Source organism: Cheilinus undulatus, linkage group 10, assembly GCF_018320785.1.
Source record: "Cheilinus undulatus linkage group 10, ASM1832078v1, whole genome shotgun sequence".
In the NCBI taxonomy this organism is placed as follows: domain Eukaryota; kingdom Metazoa; phylum Chordata; class Actinopteri; order Labriformes; family Labridae; genus Cheilinus; species Cheilinus undulatus.
The window spans coordinates 33,099,588-33,118,882 of record NC_054874.1 but is presented as its reverse complement, the minus strand read 5'-3'; the positions used below and the strand labels follow the sequence as shown (position 1 = coordinate 33,118,882).

The 19,295-nt window shown below is 38.2% G+C and overlaps 2 protein-coding genes and 2 non-coding genes across 4 annotated transcripts; 3 read left to right on the top strand and 1 right to left on the bottom strand.

The window, feature by feature from the left end:
* The first annotated feature begins 1,922 nt into the window (after positions 1-1,922).
* pabir2 (PABIR family member 2) lies at positions 1,923-12,624 on the top strand. Its single transcript, XM_041797344.1, has 10 exons — positions 1,923-3,000; positions 3,133-3,211; positions 3,304-3,357; positions 3,814-3,857; positions 3,978-4,032; positions 4,368-4,469; positions 7,451-7,536; positions 7,821-7,885; positions 9,170-9,266; positions 10,845-12,624. Exons 1-10 carry the CDS (start codon positions 2,876-2,878, stop codon positions 10,981-10,983), a joined length of 846 nt encoding a protein of 281 aa, XP_041653278.1. The 5' UTR covers positions 1,923-2,875; the 3' UTR covers positions 10,984-12,624.
* LOC121516879 lies at positions 3,408-3,550 on the top strand. The gene has a single exon (XR_005992521.1). It is a non-coding gene; the product is annotated as a small nucleolar RNA U109 (small nucleolar RNA).
* Positions 4,131-4,280, top strand: LOC121516874. The gene has a single exon (XR_005992517.1). It is a non-coding gene; the product is annotated as a small nucleolar RNA U109 (small nucleolar RNA).
* mospd1 (motile sperm domain containing 1) lies at positions 12,335-18,737 on the bottom strand. Its single transcript, XM_041797345.1, has 6 exons — positions 18,610-18,737; positions 17,386-17,673; positions 17,201-17,276; positions 16,835-17,067; positions 14,790-14,951; positions 12,335-14,660 (listed from the first exon to the last, which is right to left on the bottom strand). Exons 2-6 carry the CDS (start codon positions 17,537-17,539, stop codon positions 14,629-14,631), a joined length of 657 nt encoding a protein of 218 aa, XP_041653279.1. The 5' UTR covers positions 17,540-17,673; positions 18,610-18,737; the 3' UTR covers positions 12,335-14,628.
* Between the last annotated feature and the right edge of the window lie 558 nt (positions 18,738-19,295).

Sequence of the window (19,295 nt, the reverse complement as noted above, 5' to 3'; positions counted from 1 at the left end):
TTTGTTTCAAATTGTTTGTGCCATCACAGTAACCAGTGTAGACTGAGATTTACAGTTTTGTATTAAATGTTTTCACATTTAGTGCATTTTACAACAAAACAAAGATTATTACAATGTAATCAATTTAACCATTTCCAGAACAGTATAGTAATATCTTGCCTTTCAACGCTGAAGCATTCCTGAAATTCAGTGGCATGGTGGATGGAATAAATTCAAAGATTTTTTTTAATCTATGCACAGTTTATGGTAAATAACTCTGCTTTCAAAGTATCAATGAGCTGAGTCAAAATTGTTCAGTCCCATTAAACACAAGGATCATGGCCTGATGATAATGTCATCTGGAGTCACCTATCTGTAGGTCAGTGATCCTAACCAATGGGCAATTAATGACTATTGTCAGGCAATCTGAAAAGGTTATACAATTATTGATTGACTGATGGGCAGAATTGATTGATTTCAATATTTTAAAGAGGAACAGTGAACAACTGCGATTTACTTGTCTATTAGGCATGTGCATATCTGAAGTTGATTTTTTTTTCATTATTCAATATCTTAACTTATTTAAAGGCAACATGAAAAACGTACTAGTTATATCTTCATAAACACTTGCTTGAGCCAAAGTATGCCTAATTAATATACAATGTAAAGTTTTTCCACTAAGCTCTTGGTTTGTTGGTTCAGATGCAGTAGTCTTGAAGAAGTTTGCATGGGTGGAAAGAGTACAGTTACTTGATTGAAATTTATCATTATGAAAGTGAAATTACTGGTCTATAAACCTAGTCAAGTCAAAGTAATCCCCAATTAACCCAGGTTAACTCAAAGTACTGAGTAGTTACTTCTCAAAAGGTAAATGTAGATGAATCTTTCCCTCGTGTGCCTGCAAAGGCAAGAATATATGGTTTAGTCGCCAACCAGGTTGTTTAATTAAAGGGACATCATAATGAAAATGCAGTGCGACCGCACATTTAGGTGTTGCATGTGTGCCACTGACCAATTTGTAATAGCATAGGCATGGGCGTCGCACAGGAGGAAAATGGTACTGATTACCTGCGCCCACAGTATGGAGGGACCCTTGAGAAGCTTGCAATGAAAAGTGTGTTTTCAATTAATTTTTCTTAATAGTAATTGTCATTAGTGAATCTAAGCAACTAAATGAATCGGTCAACAGGCTGAAATGTGTACCAGAAAGAGTAAAATAAAATACTGGGAGCCCCCTGCAAACTCCTGATAAAAATGTAAAAATGGTGTTGTCCAGCGCTGCGAAATAATGCAAGTACATTTAATTTAACCATGGTAAAAATATTGCACATAAATGGAGGAACTGTGGTTCAAAAATGCATAAGCATTTATAAAAATCAAACATTTGTTGCTTGGCTAGTCGGTAAAGGGGGGCCCAAAATCCCTCGCTACGCCCTGGCATAGGAGTAGGCCAAACTGCCTGCTGTTAAAAGAACATAAGTTCGGGTTTCTTAGTTATTTAAAACAACTCAAAAAGTACGAATAAACGAAACGCCACTCAAATGCAGCAACGCCAGTAAATTTCCACCCGTGAGAACCAGTTTCAAATCAACTAAACATAAAGTCATTCGCAGTATGTGCTACAGGAGCAGTGTGATTTCCTGCCGCCACGAACAACTAAAAAGTAAAAAATCCGCTCGAATAGTCGAAACCTCCATCTTCTGGGTTAACCGGTGTTGTTCTGGAGGAAGTGGGTGGGGAAAGGGGAAACGGCAAACAAAACTATGTAGATTATGTTTCGAGAAAAACATGCTCTGCCGTGAATAACTGTGATGTGCAGATTTGACACCATCCTGATTTCTTCGCCGAAGCAATATCATGGTTGATGAATACAACTAACCTTATCGCTCCGTCCGCCACATTTGGCTTAAGCACGCCGGCAATGAAGCGATTTCATTGGACAGATCTGCTAACGTTAAAAAGGGGCGTGAAGTTTTCTGTTAGCACAGCACTAGCTCCAGTGTGAGCATTTCGGATTTGGTTCATACTTGTCGGTATCCTGCAGAAACGAAACCTGGTTGTTAATATCGTGCATTTTTCACAGATGGAATAACTTGGAGGTCTTCCGCTTACTGCAGTAGCTACCAAGCTACAGAAAGGAAAGTTTAGGGAAATGGTAGCCCGGCCGCTCTGTGGACATGGCATTGTGGCTATTGGCGTCTATGCTAACTTAGCTAGTTAGCCCTACAGGCCCAGTAGCTGCGCCGTTGGCTGTGGCTGGCTCAACTTGCTAGCTGTTTGTATTACAACGCTAGCTTGTGGTCGTGTAATGGAGAATACTTTCCAACAGCGTCGATAGTTTCACGCCAACCACGTTACATCGAAAGCGAACATTTTAAACTTTACATTCAAATTAATCCGCGGATATGTTTTGCTAACAATTGCCTCTTTAGCTCGCTAACATGTAGTTACAGTTAGGCTCGTTGCGTTTCAGTCGTCTCCAACAGCTGTCTTATACCTTCAGACTAACGGGTCGGTAGCTAACAGTTACCAGAAATTGTGCGGTATGTAGCCATGATATGCTAATCGTTAACAAAGTTGCTAGTTGGTCATAACGGTACAAGTAAGATCAGCACAGTATTTGGCATACCAAATTGTTGTGGAATGAAGGGTGACAGCAGTAACTTTGTTATGGTTAAACGCTAATTTTGACTGCAATAATTCACACGCCAGGGCCTTGAAGATTGCCGTTGATTAAGTTTACCTTACTGTTTTAGTTATTGTTTTTCACGCTAGCGCAGTTTCCTATTTTTAAACATGTAAAGCTTGCAAAGTTAGGAGTAAACTATGCAACATCGTTGAGCTGGTTGGTCATTTTAAATTCGTGACTTGGAGATAGGAAGCGTAAGCTAGCAAAATGAACCATTCGGGAGTCTTGCCACAGGAAAAGATGGAATTGGATCTGGAAATTCCATCTTCTTTAATTCAAAGTGATGGACACTTAAGAAGATCCAACAGTGCACCCATGATAAATGGCTTAAGGTTCTAAAATATATCATATTTTTAATATAATCCTTCAGTTATGCTCTTGTCATTTTCATATGCACTACATTGTGGTAATTTTTTGGGCAGAAGACACCTGACTTACATTTGTCTGTAAACTTGTCATTCAAGTGATAACGCTCAAGTCTTCCAGAGGGAGGTTCTACGGAGCCGACGAAATAGCACTACAGTTGTCAACAGGCCCAATATGGTAAAAAAAAGATGCTAATAAACATAAAACCTCTAATATTGTGCATCAGGTTGATTCAGTATTAAATGTATTCTGACAAATATCCTTTACAGGTTCCATCATCACCAATTCGTGTCCCTAGCACCAGACTCCATCAAATAAAACAAGTAAGAAAGGCCTTGTTATTCTTCACTTGGAAGAGGTTTATGTTCTAAAGTGGCATGTCAGACCGCTGTCTCCCTCTCAAGCCATAGGGAGTGATGGTGTCTAAAGAAACATGCTACAGTAACACATTTTGGAGTTAACAGGGCCATCGATCTTATAGAGTTGATCAAATGGTAGTATCAGACTCCAACAGAGAAACTTATCTGGTTTTATGTCATGGCTGTCTTTCAGTTCCATTCATGAAATAAAATGGTACACATTTCGATGAGTTGATGCTGTTGGTTATAGCTTCTTTCATGATATTGTGGTTGTATATTAGAGTCTGTTAAAACTTCAGTGGCCAGAAAATGTTTTTTTTGCTGATATGCTTGAAATCTGTTCGAATAAAGTGTTTCAAAAATCGAAGAAGTGCTAGACATGGACTTCATAACCATAAACCCTCTTGTGTGTTCTTGCAGGAGGAAGGTGTAGATGTTATGAACAGAGAAACTGCTCATGAGAGGTAAGCAATATATTAATTAGTGATTTTGGGTTTGAAGGTATTTTTTACTTTATTATAGATTTAATGCTAAAAAGCAAATACTTAGGCTTGACTTGTTTATTTTTTTGTGTGTGTACACAGGGAAGTTCAAGCTGCCATGCAAATGAGCCAGTCCTGGGAAGAAAGTCTTAGTCTGGTAAAATTACACTACATTATGCTTACCCATCACACACCCGTGCTTTTGATGTGTTGAAGTCATCATAATCCTTGAGTCAGCTTTAATGTACTTTCTCAATGCATGGTTTGGCCGTAGGCCATTGTTGGTCTCCCTCGAATTGTGAGGAGAGGACAGATGAAAACATGCTAGACTAACACTTGAGGAGTTAACAGGGCCACCAGTCTCTCAAGGTCAGATTGAGTTGGTAGTATAATACTCCGACATTACAGGTGACTTTTAAAACCTCTGTTCAAAGTATTGTAGAGAAATGATACGTGAATTAGTCATTGTGTTTTATTATTGTCTGTTTTTAGAGTGACAATGATTTGGAAAAATCAGCATCATCATCTCCCAAGCGGATTGATTTTGTGCCAGTGTCACCTGCCCCTTCCCCAACCAGAGGGATTGGAAAAAAGGTAAATCTGATCCCAGTATGTTTATATGCACACAACAAGATTAGACTCTTAGAAACAACATAAAGGTAACACTTAAAGCATTCCCCAGTGTTTTATTATTACGTGTATCTAAGTGTACACTTAGTAAGTGTATCAGTCTACAGAACACATGTTTTTGTTGAATTTTTTTGCACTAGCTCAAAACATTAGCCGTCCTTTATTGAAGGCCAGATGAATAGTTTTTTTAAAATAAATATTTAGTTGTGATTAATACATTCCAGTTTTCTCTGACAATCTTTTCAGATGCTTATAGATGGTAAAATTTGGAAGCAAATAAAATTTCTAAAAATGGATTTTAATATCCAATCCACTTTAGCTATGTAGCATATTTAAACACCTTATGTTTACCAAAGTGCTACACATTGACCAAAACTTAAATTAAAAACACAAAACCCAGTTGGCCTTTAAAAAAAAAAAAAAACAAAAAATGTATACAAACACGAAGGCAACTAAAGCATATAGAAAATAATTGAAATGAATGAAACAGGTGTTACGTAAATAAGAAACACACAGAGACGGAGATCCCACAACTCTTGTGCTGGGTTGAAAAACTAGAAATTTTGAAGACTCTATTTAAAAGAAGGTAAGGTGGGGGACAGTCTGATGTTCAGAGGTAGCTTGTTCCACAAGCCACCAGAGAGAACACTGGATTAGCTCAGGTTTTTGATCTGGTCTTTTGGACAACAAGACAAAGTTGATCAGCAGATCTTAAAAATCTATATGGGGTGTAGACTTTTTAAAGGTTGAAAATATTTTGGACAGCTGATCTGTTTAACAACTAAAAACAAAATTTAAAAAGAATTCTAACATAAACAGGGTGAATAGGGGTGATATGTTAACGTTTTCGAGTGCCCGTTAAAGGACAAGCAGCATCATTTTGGATTAACTGTAAACATTCAAGAAGGCCTGGTTAACACAGATATAGAGAGTGCACCACAGTAGTCCAAAAACATTGAAATAAAAGCATGAATCACTTGCTCAAAGTCATTAAAAGCTAAAACATATCTAGTCTTGGATAAAAGCATCAGATGCTAAAAACTGGATTTAACAACAGAATTTATCTGTCGTTCTATATTAATGTCTTGGTCTATTTCTATACGGACATTTGTCACATTGGGTTTATCATAGGCTGACAGGGGTCTTGGTCCATAAGAAGGACATCACAGATTCCACTGAAGCCATTTCAAAAGCTTAAGGCCATCCAGGTTTTAATGTCCTCAAGACAATACAGTAGATGATTGGTGGTGCTGCCATTGTTTCTGTTTAAAGGCAGGTATATTTGCAAATCATAGCGGTGGTACGATAAAGCCTATATTTTAAAAATCAAACTTAGAGGGAAGAGGTAATGAGAGAAGATGGGTCCTAGAATAGACCTAGTGGGACTCTTCAGCCGTGTTTTCATCAGGGGGTCCGGTTTGATTCAGTTCAGTTTGGTGTGGTTTGGTACGCTAAACTCCCAAATAGTTTGTGTTTCCACAGACACCTGTGCTCTCACTTGGGGGGGCGGGGCTGTGAAAGCATGCATGTGAAGTCACAGACAGCCCAAGTCAGCTGTTCCAGCTGCAGAGTTATAGAAATATGAGTGACAGAAATCAGTTGGGAATAACAGCTTTATTTCAGCTGAAAGTGCTTTTAAAAAAATAACTACATCTTAATGATGTTAACCGCTGTCAGTAAAGATCCTCAGCTCGTGGAATACGTGTACAGAGACGGTTTGAGTCATAACGCTATGTTAATATGTGAATATATCTAGTCTAGAACAGTTTATACGACAAAATATGAAAGTTTAGAGCTGTACTGTGAGAATTCGCCACATTGAAAAAAAGTAAAATTCAGCTGGTGTTAAAATTAAGCTAGATTAAGTCAGAAATCCAGGGTGCGTTGTTCTCGTTTAAAAGTAGTCTGCAGCTTGAAGTTTTACGAGCCTGTTCAACAACCACAGAGCGATGTTTTCAGAGGTTATCTAACATAAGACGTAGATTAACTAGTTACAGATGTGAATGAACTGTTCAAAGGCTTCATATTCACAAACTTCTGCATTAATTTAGTTTCTCCTCCATCGCGGATGGATCAGGCTGATGTGAGCCTTCAGGTACTGCTTTGTGTACTTAAAATCATCCAGATAAACCTGAGGAAACTTGATTTGTGGCCAGATACCAGTATCCATAGACTATGAAACAGTTTGGATCTCCATCGAGTCCAAATATTTCCCATTTAGACAGATATTGGTCCCTTTTTCTCCCGTTTTCGCCCGCTTCTCACTGGGCAGACTTCCGTCTTTGAAGCCCGGAGGCGAGCAGCTGAGTCACGTGCTGACGTGACGTCAGTGCAGCCGCTATTGTTGTGTGTGTAGCTCCACCTTTTTGGTACGGTTAGGTAAGATTGGCACCCCTACGGAAGGGTGCCGAAAAGTGGGACGGTACGGGTCGTTTTTTTGGGACCCTTTCTCTATGGAAGCACCAAAAAAAAGTGTGCCGTACTGCACTGAACTGAGCCGGACCGCCTGGTGGAAATGACCTATTCATGAAAGGGGGCTGACCAAGTCTGATCTGGAAATGTCCGTTTTACAGTTAGGGCCTAAACCTATTTAAGGCCATACCCTTTACATCAGCACAGTGTTCGAGGTGTGCAATGAGAATTTTGTGATCAGCCGAGTCAAAAGGAGCTCTTAAATCTAAAAGCATTTAAAAAGCTATGCTACTGGAGTATGCAGTCAATTAAAAAAATTAAAAACTCATAAAAGTGCAGACTCAGTGCTGTGAAAAGATTTATAACCAGACAGAAAAGTATCAAAAGCTGAAACAACAGCTATGCTATAGTAATGTCTTCATGAAACAGTTGTTACATACTTAGAATTCATTGATACAGTTCGGTGTATTAATGCCATTGTTTCTCTGATTTCATTTCCATCATCTGTGTTTATTTATCTTTCTTGCAAGTAGCAGTGTTTCTCTCCTTCACTACAAATCCTTGTGAGTAGCAATGGCCTGACACCCAGCCCAATTCCTAGCCCAACACGGCGCTTCAGGTGAGCCTCCAGTTTTTAGAGGAGTTCTAACAGTTAGTTAACTTGTAGTCTTCCAGTTACTTTAACTTTACTCCTAGTAAGTGTACTTCTTTTTTAATAGAAATTAGTTTACAGTGAGACCCAGATTGCACAGTAGTTTGATTTTCAGTTGAGCATGGGACACTCATTTTGTTTGTGTGATAAAGAGCTTAAGATCAAAGATCTGTAAGTACATTTCTAAATATAACTAAAATTATTGCTGAGTATCTTAAACCGACAGTTTTTGTTGTTTCTGTACTTTTTAGCAGACGGAGTCAAAGCCCCATTAACTGCATCAGAGCAAGCATACTGGGGCCAATAAAACGCAAAGGTGAGGTAGCTACTGGATCTCTCTCTCTCTCAAAATATATATATATATACAGCAGCTCTGTGTAATTTAGCGAGTTTTACAATGCAAGCTTCGGCTGCCGCCTACATGCTCTTACATCTCAGCATATGTGAACAGCTGTTTGAGTTTGGCACATATCTGCTAGTCGAAGCTTGCATTGAAAATAATGCCACACACACAGGCTTTCTGGGTGAAGAATAAAATGCTTTAAACTTCATTGAAGTGGCATACAATTGACCCAACATTGGGGGGAGGGGTTGCCCATTTTTACGCAAAACTCAGGAAATTACAAGGAGCAGTTATACCCATCTACTATGCAGTATAACCCAGCTTCTCCAAGCCCATCTTGTTTGAAGGGGTAATGCTCACTGAAATGATTGGGGGCCAGTGGCACAATGACTACATTTACACATGTTATTCAGAAGTTTAAGGGCCACAGGACTGTAGGTAACCTCCCTGGACATGGCTGCAAGAGGAAAACTGATGGCAGATTTAAGAGGAGGATAATACAAATGGTAACCAAAATGATCAGAGGTGAACTCAAAGGTCAAGGTACCTCAGTGCTATGCTGTAGCTATGCTTGAAACAAAGTCCACTGTGTCTTTAGGAAACGGTATGAAGCTCTGTCCAGTCCTAATATCCCTAATTTAAACAGATGTCAGTCTGTTTTTCTCCCGTTATAATCTGTTCCCCATAGAGCAGACAGCCGTTTTCCACTCAGCCTGGCTAAGCAGTCGTGTCACGTACTGAAAGTAAAGTCAATACATACCCTCTATTGGAAGGCGTCAGCCCTACATGAAATATGGATAAGTGTCAAATTCAGTCCATAGGTCCTTCAAGGTGTAAGAGGGTGTTGACTGTTGATGTAAATGGGCTCAATGTATGCCAGGAACAACATGGTATAAAAGTAAATTTGTGTTTATGGTTCTGTTTAAAGATCCTCTTTAAACCTCTGACCTGAATAAACTGTATGGTTAAATAGCTGGTTCACATTTATTCAGATACAAATGGGGTGCCTTTTTCTGTTGACTGGGCTGTGAAGATAAGTTTTATTTTTCTTTTAAACTGACATTCAAATGCAGTTGTTAAATGAAGCTCTTGGGGACTTTGTTTGATTTACAAAAATAAACATGCAAGATCTATATTTTGTGTTGTCCTTCTCAAATTTTGATTTGAACGAAACCCCTTCAACCAGTTCTTCAATTTAGACACCAGCTGTTTCTGCTAAGAATTACTCCTAACTATCAGGGTCCCTTTTCTTTTCAGGGGACATGGAGACTGAGAGTCAACCTAAGAGACTTTTCCAGGGTACAACCACCATGCTGTCCTCTGATGTGTCCAACTTGTCAGATCTCAGTTCCTGGTAAGACATGTGAATCAAACAATAAAAATGTCAGTACAACTGGTCAATATAATCAGTACAATCATACAACTGTAAGTGTGACCAGACAACCACAAATTACTATAAGGATTTATTTCTGATACTCTGTTTCATTCAAGTCAAATTTAAATTGTTATCAAGGTGTTAAAAGGTGGATAGGAAAAAAATAATTTATAGACAGAACAGTTTATGAAACTCTTAATAAATGGACACTTAGTAGGCCACTGAATGAATTTAAGATTGTCCCTGTTTACAGTATGATGAATAACTTTAAAAGCTATGATGAAGTTGATGCAGGAAAAAGCACATCCAAGAGAAGGTAATTAGCTGTACTTGTTTGTGTCTGCTTAAAGACATGTATTAAATCAAAGTAATCAGTAGTTGACTGCAGGGATTTCTATGATTGTATGTAAGCACAAAGCTCTCCAACCCTGTTGCTTCCCACATGAACCGTTTTTCTGCATACAGCCAATGCCTGATGAAACACTAGTGAACACCACTGCAGGGACTACTAATGGAAACCAGCACACTTGCCACTAGTAGCCAGTGTATTTTAAAACAGAATTTGTAAATAGAGATAAAGTGTATTTTTGCTACATACTATAATTCTTTAACAGATATGTATATATTTTTACCAATTATGGGGAGACAATGGTCCCCTCAGCAGTGAATACTGGCACACATTCTGTTTTTACATGCAGTAATGATTTATTTTTCTTTGATGAAAATACATAATTTCAAATCCATCATTAGGGCTGCAACAACGAATCGATAATTAAGTGTTGGTGGGGGCGCAGATGGCCTAGCAGTCTAGAGCACTACCCATGTACACGGGCAGCCCGGATTCGAATCCGGCCCTTTGCCACATGTCTCTCCACACTGTCCTCCCTATCCACTGTTCTCATATCGAATAAAGGCACGAAAGCCCAAAAATAAAAATCTAAAAAAAAAAACAAAAAAGAAGAAGTCTTGGCAAGGAATTTGTTAATTGATTCGTTGTGTTGCGCAATTATCACGTCACTTCGCGTGGCGAACTTTTCATTACATTCTAATTTTTTGAGATACCCCTGAAAGTTTTAGTCTGGACCAACAGACCTTTGTCAGCCACAGTCTTTGTCTTTACTCTTTATCATTCCCTAAACTTTAATTATTGTGTTTTAACGCCTGAAGTCTTAGGTCCAACTTACATTTAAATATCTAAATTTGCTGAGATTAATTTTTAAATACCAGTATATATTAGTATCTTCAAAAATCCCAATATTCTAATATATCCCAAGTTTTTTCATTGATTGAAAAAAAGTCTTATGAACTGTATTTATTTATTTCAATAAAATGTATCGCATCATTTTTGTGTCACATTACTATAACCACACAAATGTTTTGCCTACTCTAGAGTAGGTACATTAGCCAGCATTGCAAGCTAAACCTGAAGATGAATCAAAATGTAATCAGGTGTTGGACTGCAGAGCTCTCTCTTTCAGATTAAAAGCCAAGACTGGCACAGTATTGAGTCTCAATTATGACAACTTTGAATCTTAATGAATTTCTTTTACTCTTCAGTCACTCTCCAGATTTGTTGGATGGCAGCCTCAGCAGCATCAGCTCCTCCACTGACTCACCTGGAAAAATGGAAGGGGTGTCACCCTCCTCATCCAGCAACTCTCCCTTTGCTTCAATCCAGGATTTGTCCCCAAAGTAGGCATGTGATGGCAAAAAAAAACCTGACAAGGGCTGGCACCCAGTAAAGCCTTTCTCCAAGGAATATGTTTCCTCCTCATATACTCCACTATCGCATTGATTTGATTGAAGTGGAATGTTCCATGTTTGTTATTGAGCACATGTGTATGGATACATTTTAGAGGGGTGAGATATGTTTAAGTTAAGGAAACAAAAGCCATGTGTGGAGTAGGTCGTGAAAGTACATGTGACTGAAGATTCTCTGACAACCACATGGTGTTGAAGTTAAACTGTTCTGAAGGGGCTAGGCTTCAGTTCTGGCCTGTGAGCATTTCCTGTCACTGGAGAGAGACATTGAGCACTGGACAAACAAAGACTATTGGATGTGTACTTCTCTTTGTTTGTGCTTGAAAACTCCTGTCCACAGGCAGTCTGCAAATGTTGTAAGAAAAGATTTAACTTATTGTTTCCTGCTTCTTTGTAAGTATGTACATATTACTTGTCAAATGTTGGACATAGTTTTACGTTTGTTATTGACTATGAGATGAATGTGGGCAGAGGTCTTCAACAGCAAAAGTTTACTGTAAAGGAACATAAACTTTTGGTTAGAACTATGGAGATTTCCATACCCCTGCATTGTAAGTTGTTTTCAGAGGATACTAATATTTTTATGAGAGGCTGTGAACTGTGGTCTTTTCATACAGGGTTGGATTTAGTTTGCCTTTTATGCCCCCTTCCCCATAACTTGCTGCAAGTCTAATTGCTAAGTGTGTGCATCTCATGCACCTGGCAGTAAATTGTGGATGAAGTAAGGTGGGAAACACTGTTGGGCTTTCAACACTACAGGTTCCTCTGTATCCTGTGTTCTTGTCAGGATGTTTGTAGATAAGCAAGAGTATAAAAAGATTCTGTTTCTTTTCCTTTGGAAAAATAACCTTATTTAAAGTAAATAAAAACAAATACATAAAGGACGATGATATTTTTCCCCTCGTAAAAGTAAACCATCAGCGTTTTCATTTACACCAAACAAACTGCTGAAAAGTTGTGCCAAAATAAAAAAAGGCACCATCACATTTTTAGTACGGAACTGCTGTTTCTGCTTTAGAGATCCATTAAGAGCTCCTTGCACAGGAAATTCACTCATTCCTGTGATGTTTCTGCTACTGTTCAAGCAGAAAAGTGAAACCTGGCTTTCCTGTTGTTGGTCCAAGAAATAACCGTAAGGTGAGGTTTAGCCTGTACTGTGATTTTTGCACCCAAATGTGCTTTAACTGTCATGGCCCTATATTGATATTCACTGTTATTATTTCGTCTCCATGGTTCTTTAACCTTCAATGTGTATGTAAAAAAACAAGAGTGTAAATAGTTTATGGAAGTGTACCCTTTAATTTAAATGTGTGGTTGCAGTTCATTTATTGAATGTCTTTTCCTTTCTACAAATAAGAAAATGGGAAATGGTCTGCTTGACCTGCTGTTGACAAGATATTTTTGTCAAGTTATTCTTGTAAAGTGATCAGGGCATGAATTAAGCCAATATACTTTATGTCTGATGGAAAGGCTATAATCGTTCAAGCCTGATAACAACATGCATATGCTTGTGGTGTTTGATTGCAATTATGGCGGACATCAGGATGAAATAAATTATTTCTCTAATTTTCCTGTGGAGCTGAATATTCCAGGAAGTTTTTTTTTTCCTTTCTACAGCACAAGACATATTTAGGAAATCTAATTCAAACACTGTATCAAGGGGCCCAGGACAGTGGTAAACAAGCACTGACAAATCATATTTTCAGTTTCAAGCCTGACATCACATGGTTGTAATGGGGATCATTATGACAGCCATATAGAATTTTTTTTTTTTTTTTTTTAAGTTGTTGCAGAGGAACCAAGAATATTGAAATGCGGGCACTCCTGGGGATGCTGAATGTAACCACTGCCAGTTTATGAAGTACTGATAATTTGTTGAGAAAAAGAACTAGTAAAACAGAGTTCAAGTGTGTAAAGTTTAGGGTAGAGAACTGATTAGATGGTCCCAAATCCAGCTGTTGGAGGAAGTGCAATCAAAAACACAGTACTTGAGACAAAGGCAGGTTCTTAGACATACAGTAAATGTAGATAACATACACATAACAAAATGGCCGGGAAGGCTTAGGGCAAACCACTGTGGAAAAAAGCAGGTTCAAAGCTATAAAAGACGCATGTACATCAACAAGAGGTAGTATTTAGGTGGATGAAGGCGTGGCTTAGGGTAAGCAGGGATGTTGAGTTAACTGTGGGAAAGTGTAGGGGAGACTAAGCTTAGCTGGAGGGACCTGGGGAACATGAGGATTATTATTTTAAATACCTTATAGCCCCCAGAACCTAAAATGTTTGGGTAACTGGGGTACCCCTCTTACCTATTGTGTTGAAAGATGGCAACTTTGATGCTCATTCTGTCAGGCTGAAGGATTAGTGTGTTGTAAGAGTGTGTGTGATGCCATAGCCACATTTGATTAGATCAGTAGCAGGGGTTAAAGGTAGAAGACAACCTGTGAATTTGGGTAGTCAGAAAAGAGTGCAGCCCAACAATTTTTCAGCCAGGGTGGAATATGAGGGAGACGGTTTTCTAAGCAGGCAAGAGTCAGGCTACCTAGTGATTCATTGATGCAAGTAGATTTGGAAGGAAAACTCATTTCAAATAAAATTGCTTGCTTAAGCTTGAGGCCTGGTGTTGTTGTCTGTTAATTAGCAAATAGTATTAACAAATGGAAAATGACCTGGAAGGACTAAACTGAGAAAGTATATGAAAGGGAAAAGCTTAGATTTGCAGATCTGGCAATAGAAGCTGAATGGGGGGATGGAAAGTTAGGGTTTGTCTGATAGAGTTGGGATGTTTAGATTTCATAACACTTGGAGCTGGCATGTACAAAACCTGGGTCTGTTTAAGTGGGTAATGCTTTTTTGGGGGTACAGACCACTAAGAGCCATGGGGTGGAGTATAAAAAATCAATAGGTTAAAAGCATGGGGACGAATGTGTGTGTGCTTGTGTGGTGTCTTGACTGAGTGCTTATCTTTTTCTTTGGGGCTTATTTTAAATAAAACAGCAAACAGAGCATTGTCTTCAAAAGAAGATTTTACCTTCGGTGACATGAAAAAGAATCTTATTCTTGTAAAACTAAAAAAAAAGCATTCAGATAAGGTCTCTCCAAACATGCAGCTGTCAGTCACTTAAAATGCTTTAAAACTTAAAATAGTGATGTTACAGGTTAATACCATAACAAAAGTTTAATGGCTTTATACACATGTATCATATTTGCATGTATCCTTCACACTTAGGTAAACGTATCTGTTACATAATGGCAACAAAAAATACAACCATGGAGATTATGAGGCCAAAATACACTTAAGGTGGCCACATCTTTCTTCACATGCCGCAGCTCCTCTCACTCTACCAAACCTTTGAGCAACACCAGAGGTCTCTGTTGTATGCAACAAGTCAGTATGTGTAAGTAACAACACAATTATGTGGATTTGAAATAAAGTATACTAATATGAAGTTGTCAGGGGAAGGTGTAAATTGAACGGGTACCCCATCCCACTATTGCCAGCTGTACTCGTAGAGTAGTGCCTCTGATGTGAGAATGTTGTCTTCCCCTTTTGATCATTTTCCATTCTTCTCTCAGCATTTCAAGTGCGTAAGATGACCATTGTAAGAAGACCTAACAACAAATGAAACAGCAACAGATTATTGTATAATCTAGCACATACTCTATCAGCAGTGTTTTTCATGGATGATAGTAGTTAAGCTTCCATTTTGAAAGATTTGAGATTATTCTTTTTCCACTTACCAAGAACATAAGCAGCTACAAGTTTCTTGTTAACGCTTAAGTGGAGGTAGACAGGCACAGTAGATTCTTGCTCCCCCAGGGTTGGGAGCATCAGGGCGGCCATACATACCAGGCCAAGCAGCACTGTCAGCAGACTGGGGCCTCCAGCAACAGGACGGCTCTCTGTAAGGAGATGCACAAGTGGCAGTCAGACTAATTACCAAAAAGGTTTTGACATTTTTTTTGAAGGGAGTAAAGTCAGAAAACTACTAAGTCTTGTCTTGTGATTTCCTATGTGATTTCTTAGCCTATAGCTTTCATCCGAGCCAATTTATGTTTAGTTTAGCCCCACACACACACAAAAAAAAGGACATGCAGTTTATTTTTAAACAAGTGTGTGGTAAATTGACCAAAACCCACTAGAGTGCCCATGCACTTTGTAATTCAGGAAACAGTTGTTAACATGGCTGAATTGTGAATCGGCCACTTTAGTTTGATGTATTTGTACATGGCGTTAAGCTAGATGTGGATAAAGTACATAAATTTTGTACTTAAGTAAAAGTAACAGTCTACAAATTTACTCAAGTAAAAGTGAGAAGTATTTCATTTAAAGAGTATTTTGAGTACTGAGTAGCTACTGAAAAGTTGTACAGTAAAATCTGATCTTTCCTTATTTGCAAGAACAATAAGAGAATAGATCTCCAACCAGGTTGTTCAGGTAAAGTGACAACTCTCCATTAAAGTAAAATGCACAGAACAGTTGAGAGCTTTAATTAAACTCATATGGAATTTAATTTGACACTTTAAAAGTGTCTGTGTTGGTCCACACTACATATAGTACACTACTTACTACACTTTTGAAATCTATAAATGGGTCTCCTCTGGCAAGAAAAGGCAGAGACTCAACCTCATAACAAGGCAATGCATACTGATGAAGTATATGCACTAAAGGCGCACCTGGTCTCAGGTGTGAACCCTGACTCAGTGGATAACTTCACATATGGTGGAAATGTGTCTCACATCAAAAACAACAACAATCCACTAGAAACATGAGCAAAAGAACCCCAGCAAGGATCACAGTACAACAGGCAACATCCAAACACAAATAAACACATATAAAACACATTTAAACACTCTGCCTGAGGGCATTATGGTGAACTCTGCCTACACAACCCCAGATTTGAGATGGCAATGGGCTGAGCATAAATCAATTGACTCTTTACATAGTGTAACTAAGATTGGTGGATCAGCACTGTCATATAACTTCAACAGTGAAACCCATTTCACTCAGAATGGAGTTGAAATTACACTTTGGGATCTAAATTTAACTCTGACATGTTTAACCCTGAAATATCAAGAATCAAGACAGTTTTTGCTGTGTTCAACAGCTGTTTTGGGATGTGATGTAGAATCATTCTCTCACTATATGATATTGTGTAGTCAACAGAGGTGGAAAAAGTACAAGAGTATTGTACCTAAGTAAAAGTACACTTACTCTGGTTAAAACATACTTAGTAAAAGTAAAAGCATTGATTTCATAATGTACTTTAAAAAGTACAAGTAACCAAAAAAAAAAAAAAAAATTCTCAATTCCAGAAATTCCGGTAAATGTAATTAGTTACTATCCAAGCCTACGTCACTGGAATGATGCCTAAGCTTGTTCTCACCCTTGACATTGCAGCCAGACATTGATTACTTGAATTAATGATTTTTGCCAATGTTTTAATGTCAATTGAGTTTTTTCTGTTTTTATGAAACGATTTATACATACGGTAATTTTTCTAAAAAGTAGGTAAACCACACAAAAAAAGAGACAAATAGTATATAACTTTGATAAAACATCAAATGCAAATCAGGACTCAATAAAAAATTGTACATTACAAGTTAGTAATTGTCAATGGTTTATGTGGCAAATGCCTTTTTTTACATTCTACATAGTAATCTGTGTTCAACTCACCATTTACCCAGAATAGTTAAAAAAAAAAAAAAAAAAAGCTCCCAAAATTTTATTTCTAAACATTTGGCTCCATCTAGTGGCACAATCACACAATAGCACTTAATCTCACCTGTCTGAAATGCAGTCTGTTCAAAAAACTCGCTATCTGCAAATTGCTCTTTGATTCTGCGTTCCTCCTCTTGGGGTCGAGGGCTCGGTGGCTCCTGTGATGCAGAGGGACGGAGTGTGGCCGTCACCTCTTTGCGACCCAGAGCTTTCCGTTGACTCTGCTCGGACACCTGTAGACGGAACTTGTCGTACACCCCATAATGACATGCTCGCACATCTCTGTGTCTGATAACTCTGTGGGGATGGATAGAAAGATTTGCGCTTTTTACTTCTATGCACTACACAAGAAGTTATATTTAAAAATTGAAAAAACATCCTACTAAAATTATATAGTAAAAACTGCCACTTTAATTATAATTAAACTCACATGTCAACACAGCACTGTGGCTTGACAGCTCCGGTGGCATCAACCACAGTGTACTTGTTTGGCGCTGTGCACAGCACTGACAAAAACAAAAACAAAAGCACAGAAATTATATGAATTAAATGAGATTATATAAATCTTAGCAAAATACAACAGTAAAAAGGTTGTACTGTACTCTTCCAACTGACCTTTGAACTTGAGGGCGAACTCATAAGGGTTGTAGAGGGTGAGCACCTGCTTGTGAGACGTCTGTTCATCTGCATAGAAGACGAGCTCAGTGGGAAACACAAACACGGGAAGGCTTCCTTCCACCAGCTCAGGCTGTCGATGCTGCTGCTGCATTGGCTCCAGCTGAGCTCTTCCCCTTCCCCGTCCACAGTCTGCCTGGCCCCCCACCTCTCACAAACTATCAAGCTGTGTAAACTCCTAAGTGAAAGTGGCACTTGTCCTCAATCATTGCCTCAGTGCCCAAAGAACTGTGGAGAGACAAAGGATATAAATAATAACATACACGTACTGAAGAACCACTAGTGTTGCAAATGTTTATTTACTTTCCATCTGAAGAGAAATACTGCTTCAATATCAAACACCTCTTGATGCTTGCTGGCTGTGCCTTTGTGCTTCTTTTAAACACGTTGTAAACACTTTAAATGCGAGATTGTTTGAGGTAACTTTTTATGAGATAAGGATTTTTAGCCAATGGAGATACTTTTAGAGACAGAGTGAGGGTGCAAGAGAAAGCCAAGTCACTTTGTTTCATGCCATTTAATAATGCGTATATATACTTAATTTCAACAGGATAAGCAATATGACGTAAACGCCATGTGGTCGGTCACGTGCCGCCTTGTGTTTACATGGTTTCAGTAAAGCTCGAGGAACCACTAATGGTGTCGCAACACTTTTGTCCTTTATGTTCACATGAAAAATACGATTAATCCATTGTATCTGCATCACGAATTCCTTATTCAAGTTATCACTAACGTATCGTACATTATGGTTTGCTGATCGCGCCAAGTTGTAACCGTATTTATAATGACTGTAAGCTTTAAATGTAAACTACCTGTAAACTGCAGAGTATTAGTGACTACAGACACAAGCAAGAAATTATGGGATTATGCAGATATCCGTCTTATAAATTTAGCTATGGGGTGATTTAAATAAGTCTATCATACGTATGATTAGCTCGAAATTAACAACTCTATTTAATACATTTATCTTTATCTTGGCACTGTTATTACATGTTATTTACTGAGCAATCGCGGTTTAGGGTGAACGATAGCTAGCTTTAGCTAGGTAGGATAACCCCAGATGTTAGCAGATAGCAACCCAACACTGATTTGACGTAGTGACAATCCAAACCATTCTGTACATATTTGTCATGTTCAACGGTAAAACTAATAGTGAGACTTTACCTTTGAAAGGGCTTGAGAAATGTCAATGTTATCACCACGGTTTCAGCGTCACTTCCCACCCTGTTGTTGTTACTCTCGAGCCTTTTTCTTTGTCAATAATATACTGCAGACATCGCAATGCATGCTGGGAAGGCAGAGGGCGCAAGAGAACGTGCAAGACGTCAACAAAACAGACGTAAAGATGTCCCAAGCAAAGACTAAATTGGTGCCATTGTTGAAGTACCATATTGAACAGAAGCATTAAATCATCTTATCTATGCGATTTCTTTGCAAAACGGGTTAAATCTGAATAATAACAAATTAAGGACGATCAGTTTTGAGTATCATGCCATCTTCTTGTTCAATTATTATTATTATTATTATTATTATTTTATTATTATTATTATTATATGGTCCCTCATCCATCCACACATTTTACTATTTCCAGTTGTAAAGTCAAATGATAGGAAAGCATATCAGTACTTACAGAGTAAGATTGTTTTCTTCGTAGTATTAGACAGGCCTTTCTATGTAATGCATAGGTAATTTCATGGAGAGATGTGGCCCGTTTGGGTTTTGTTTGATTTTTGTTTCTTGCCACGCGCAGATTGACCAACATAACATTCCAGTGATTTTTAAATGTATTGGATATTTTTTCTGTTCTTTAATATAAAATCAGAAACTATAATGGCAATTTTTCCCTTTGT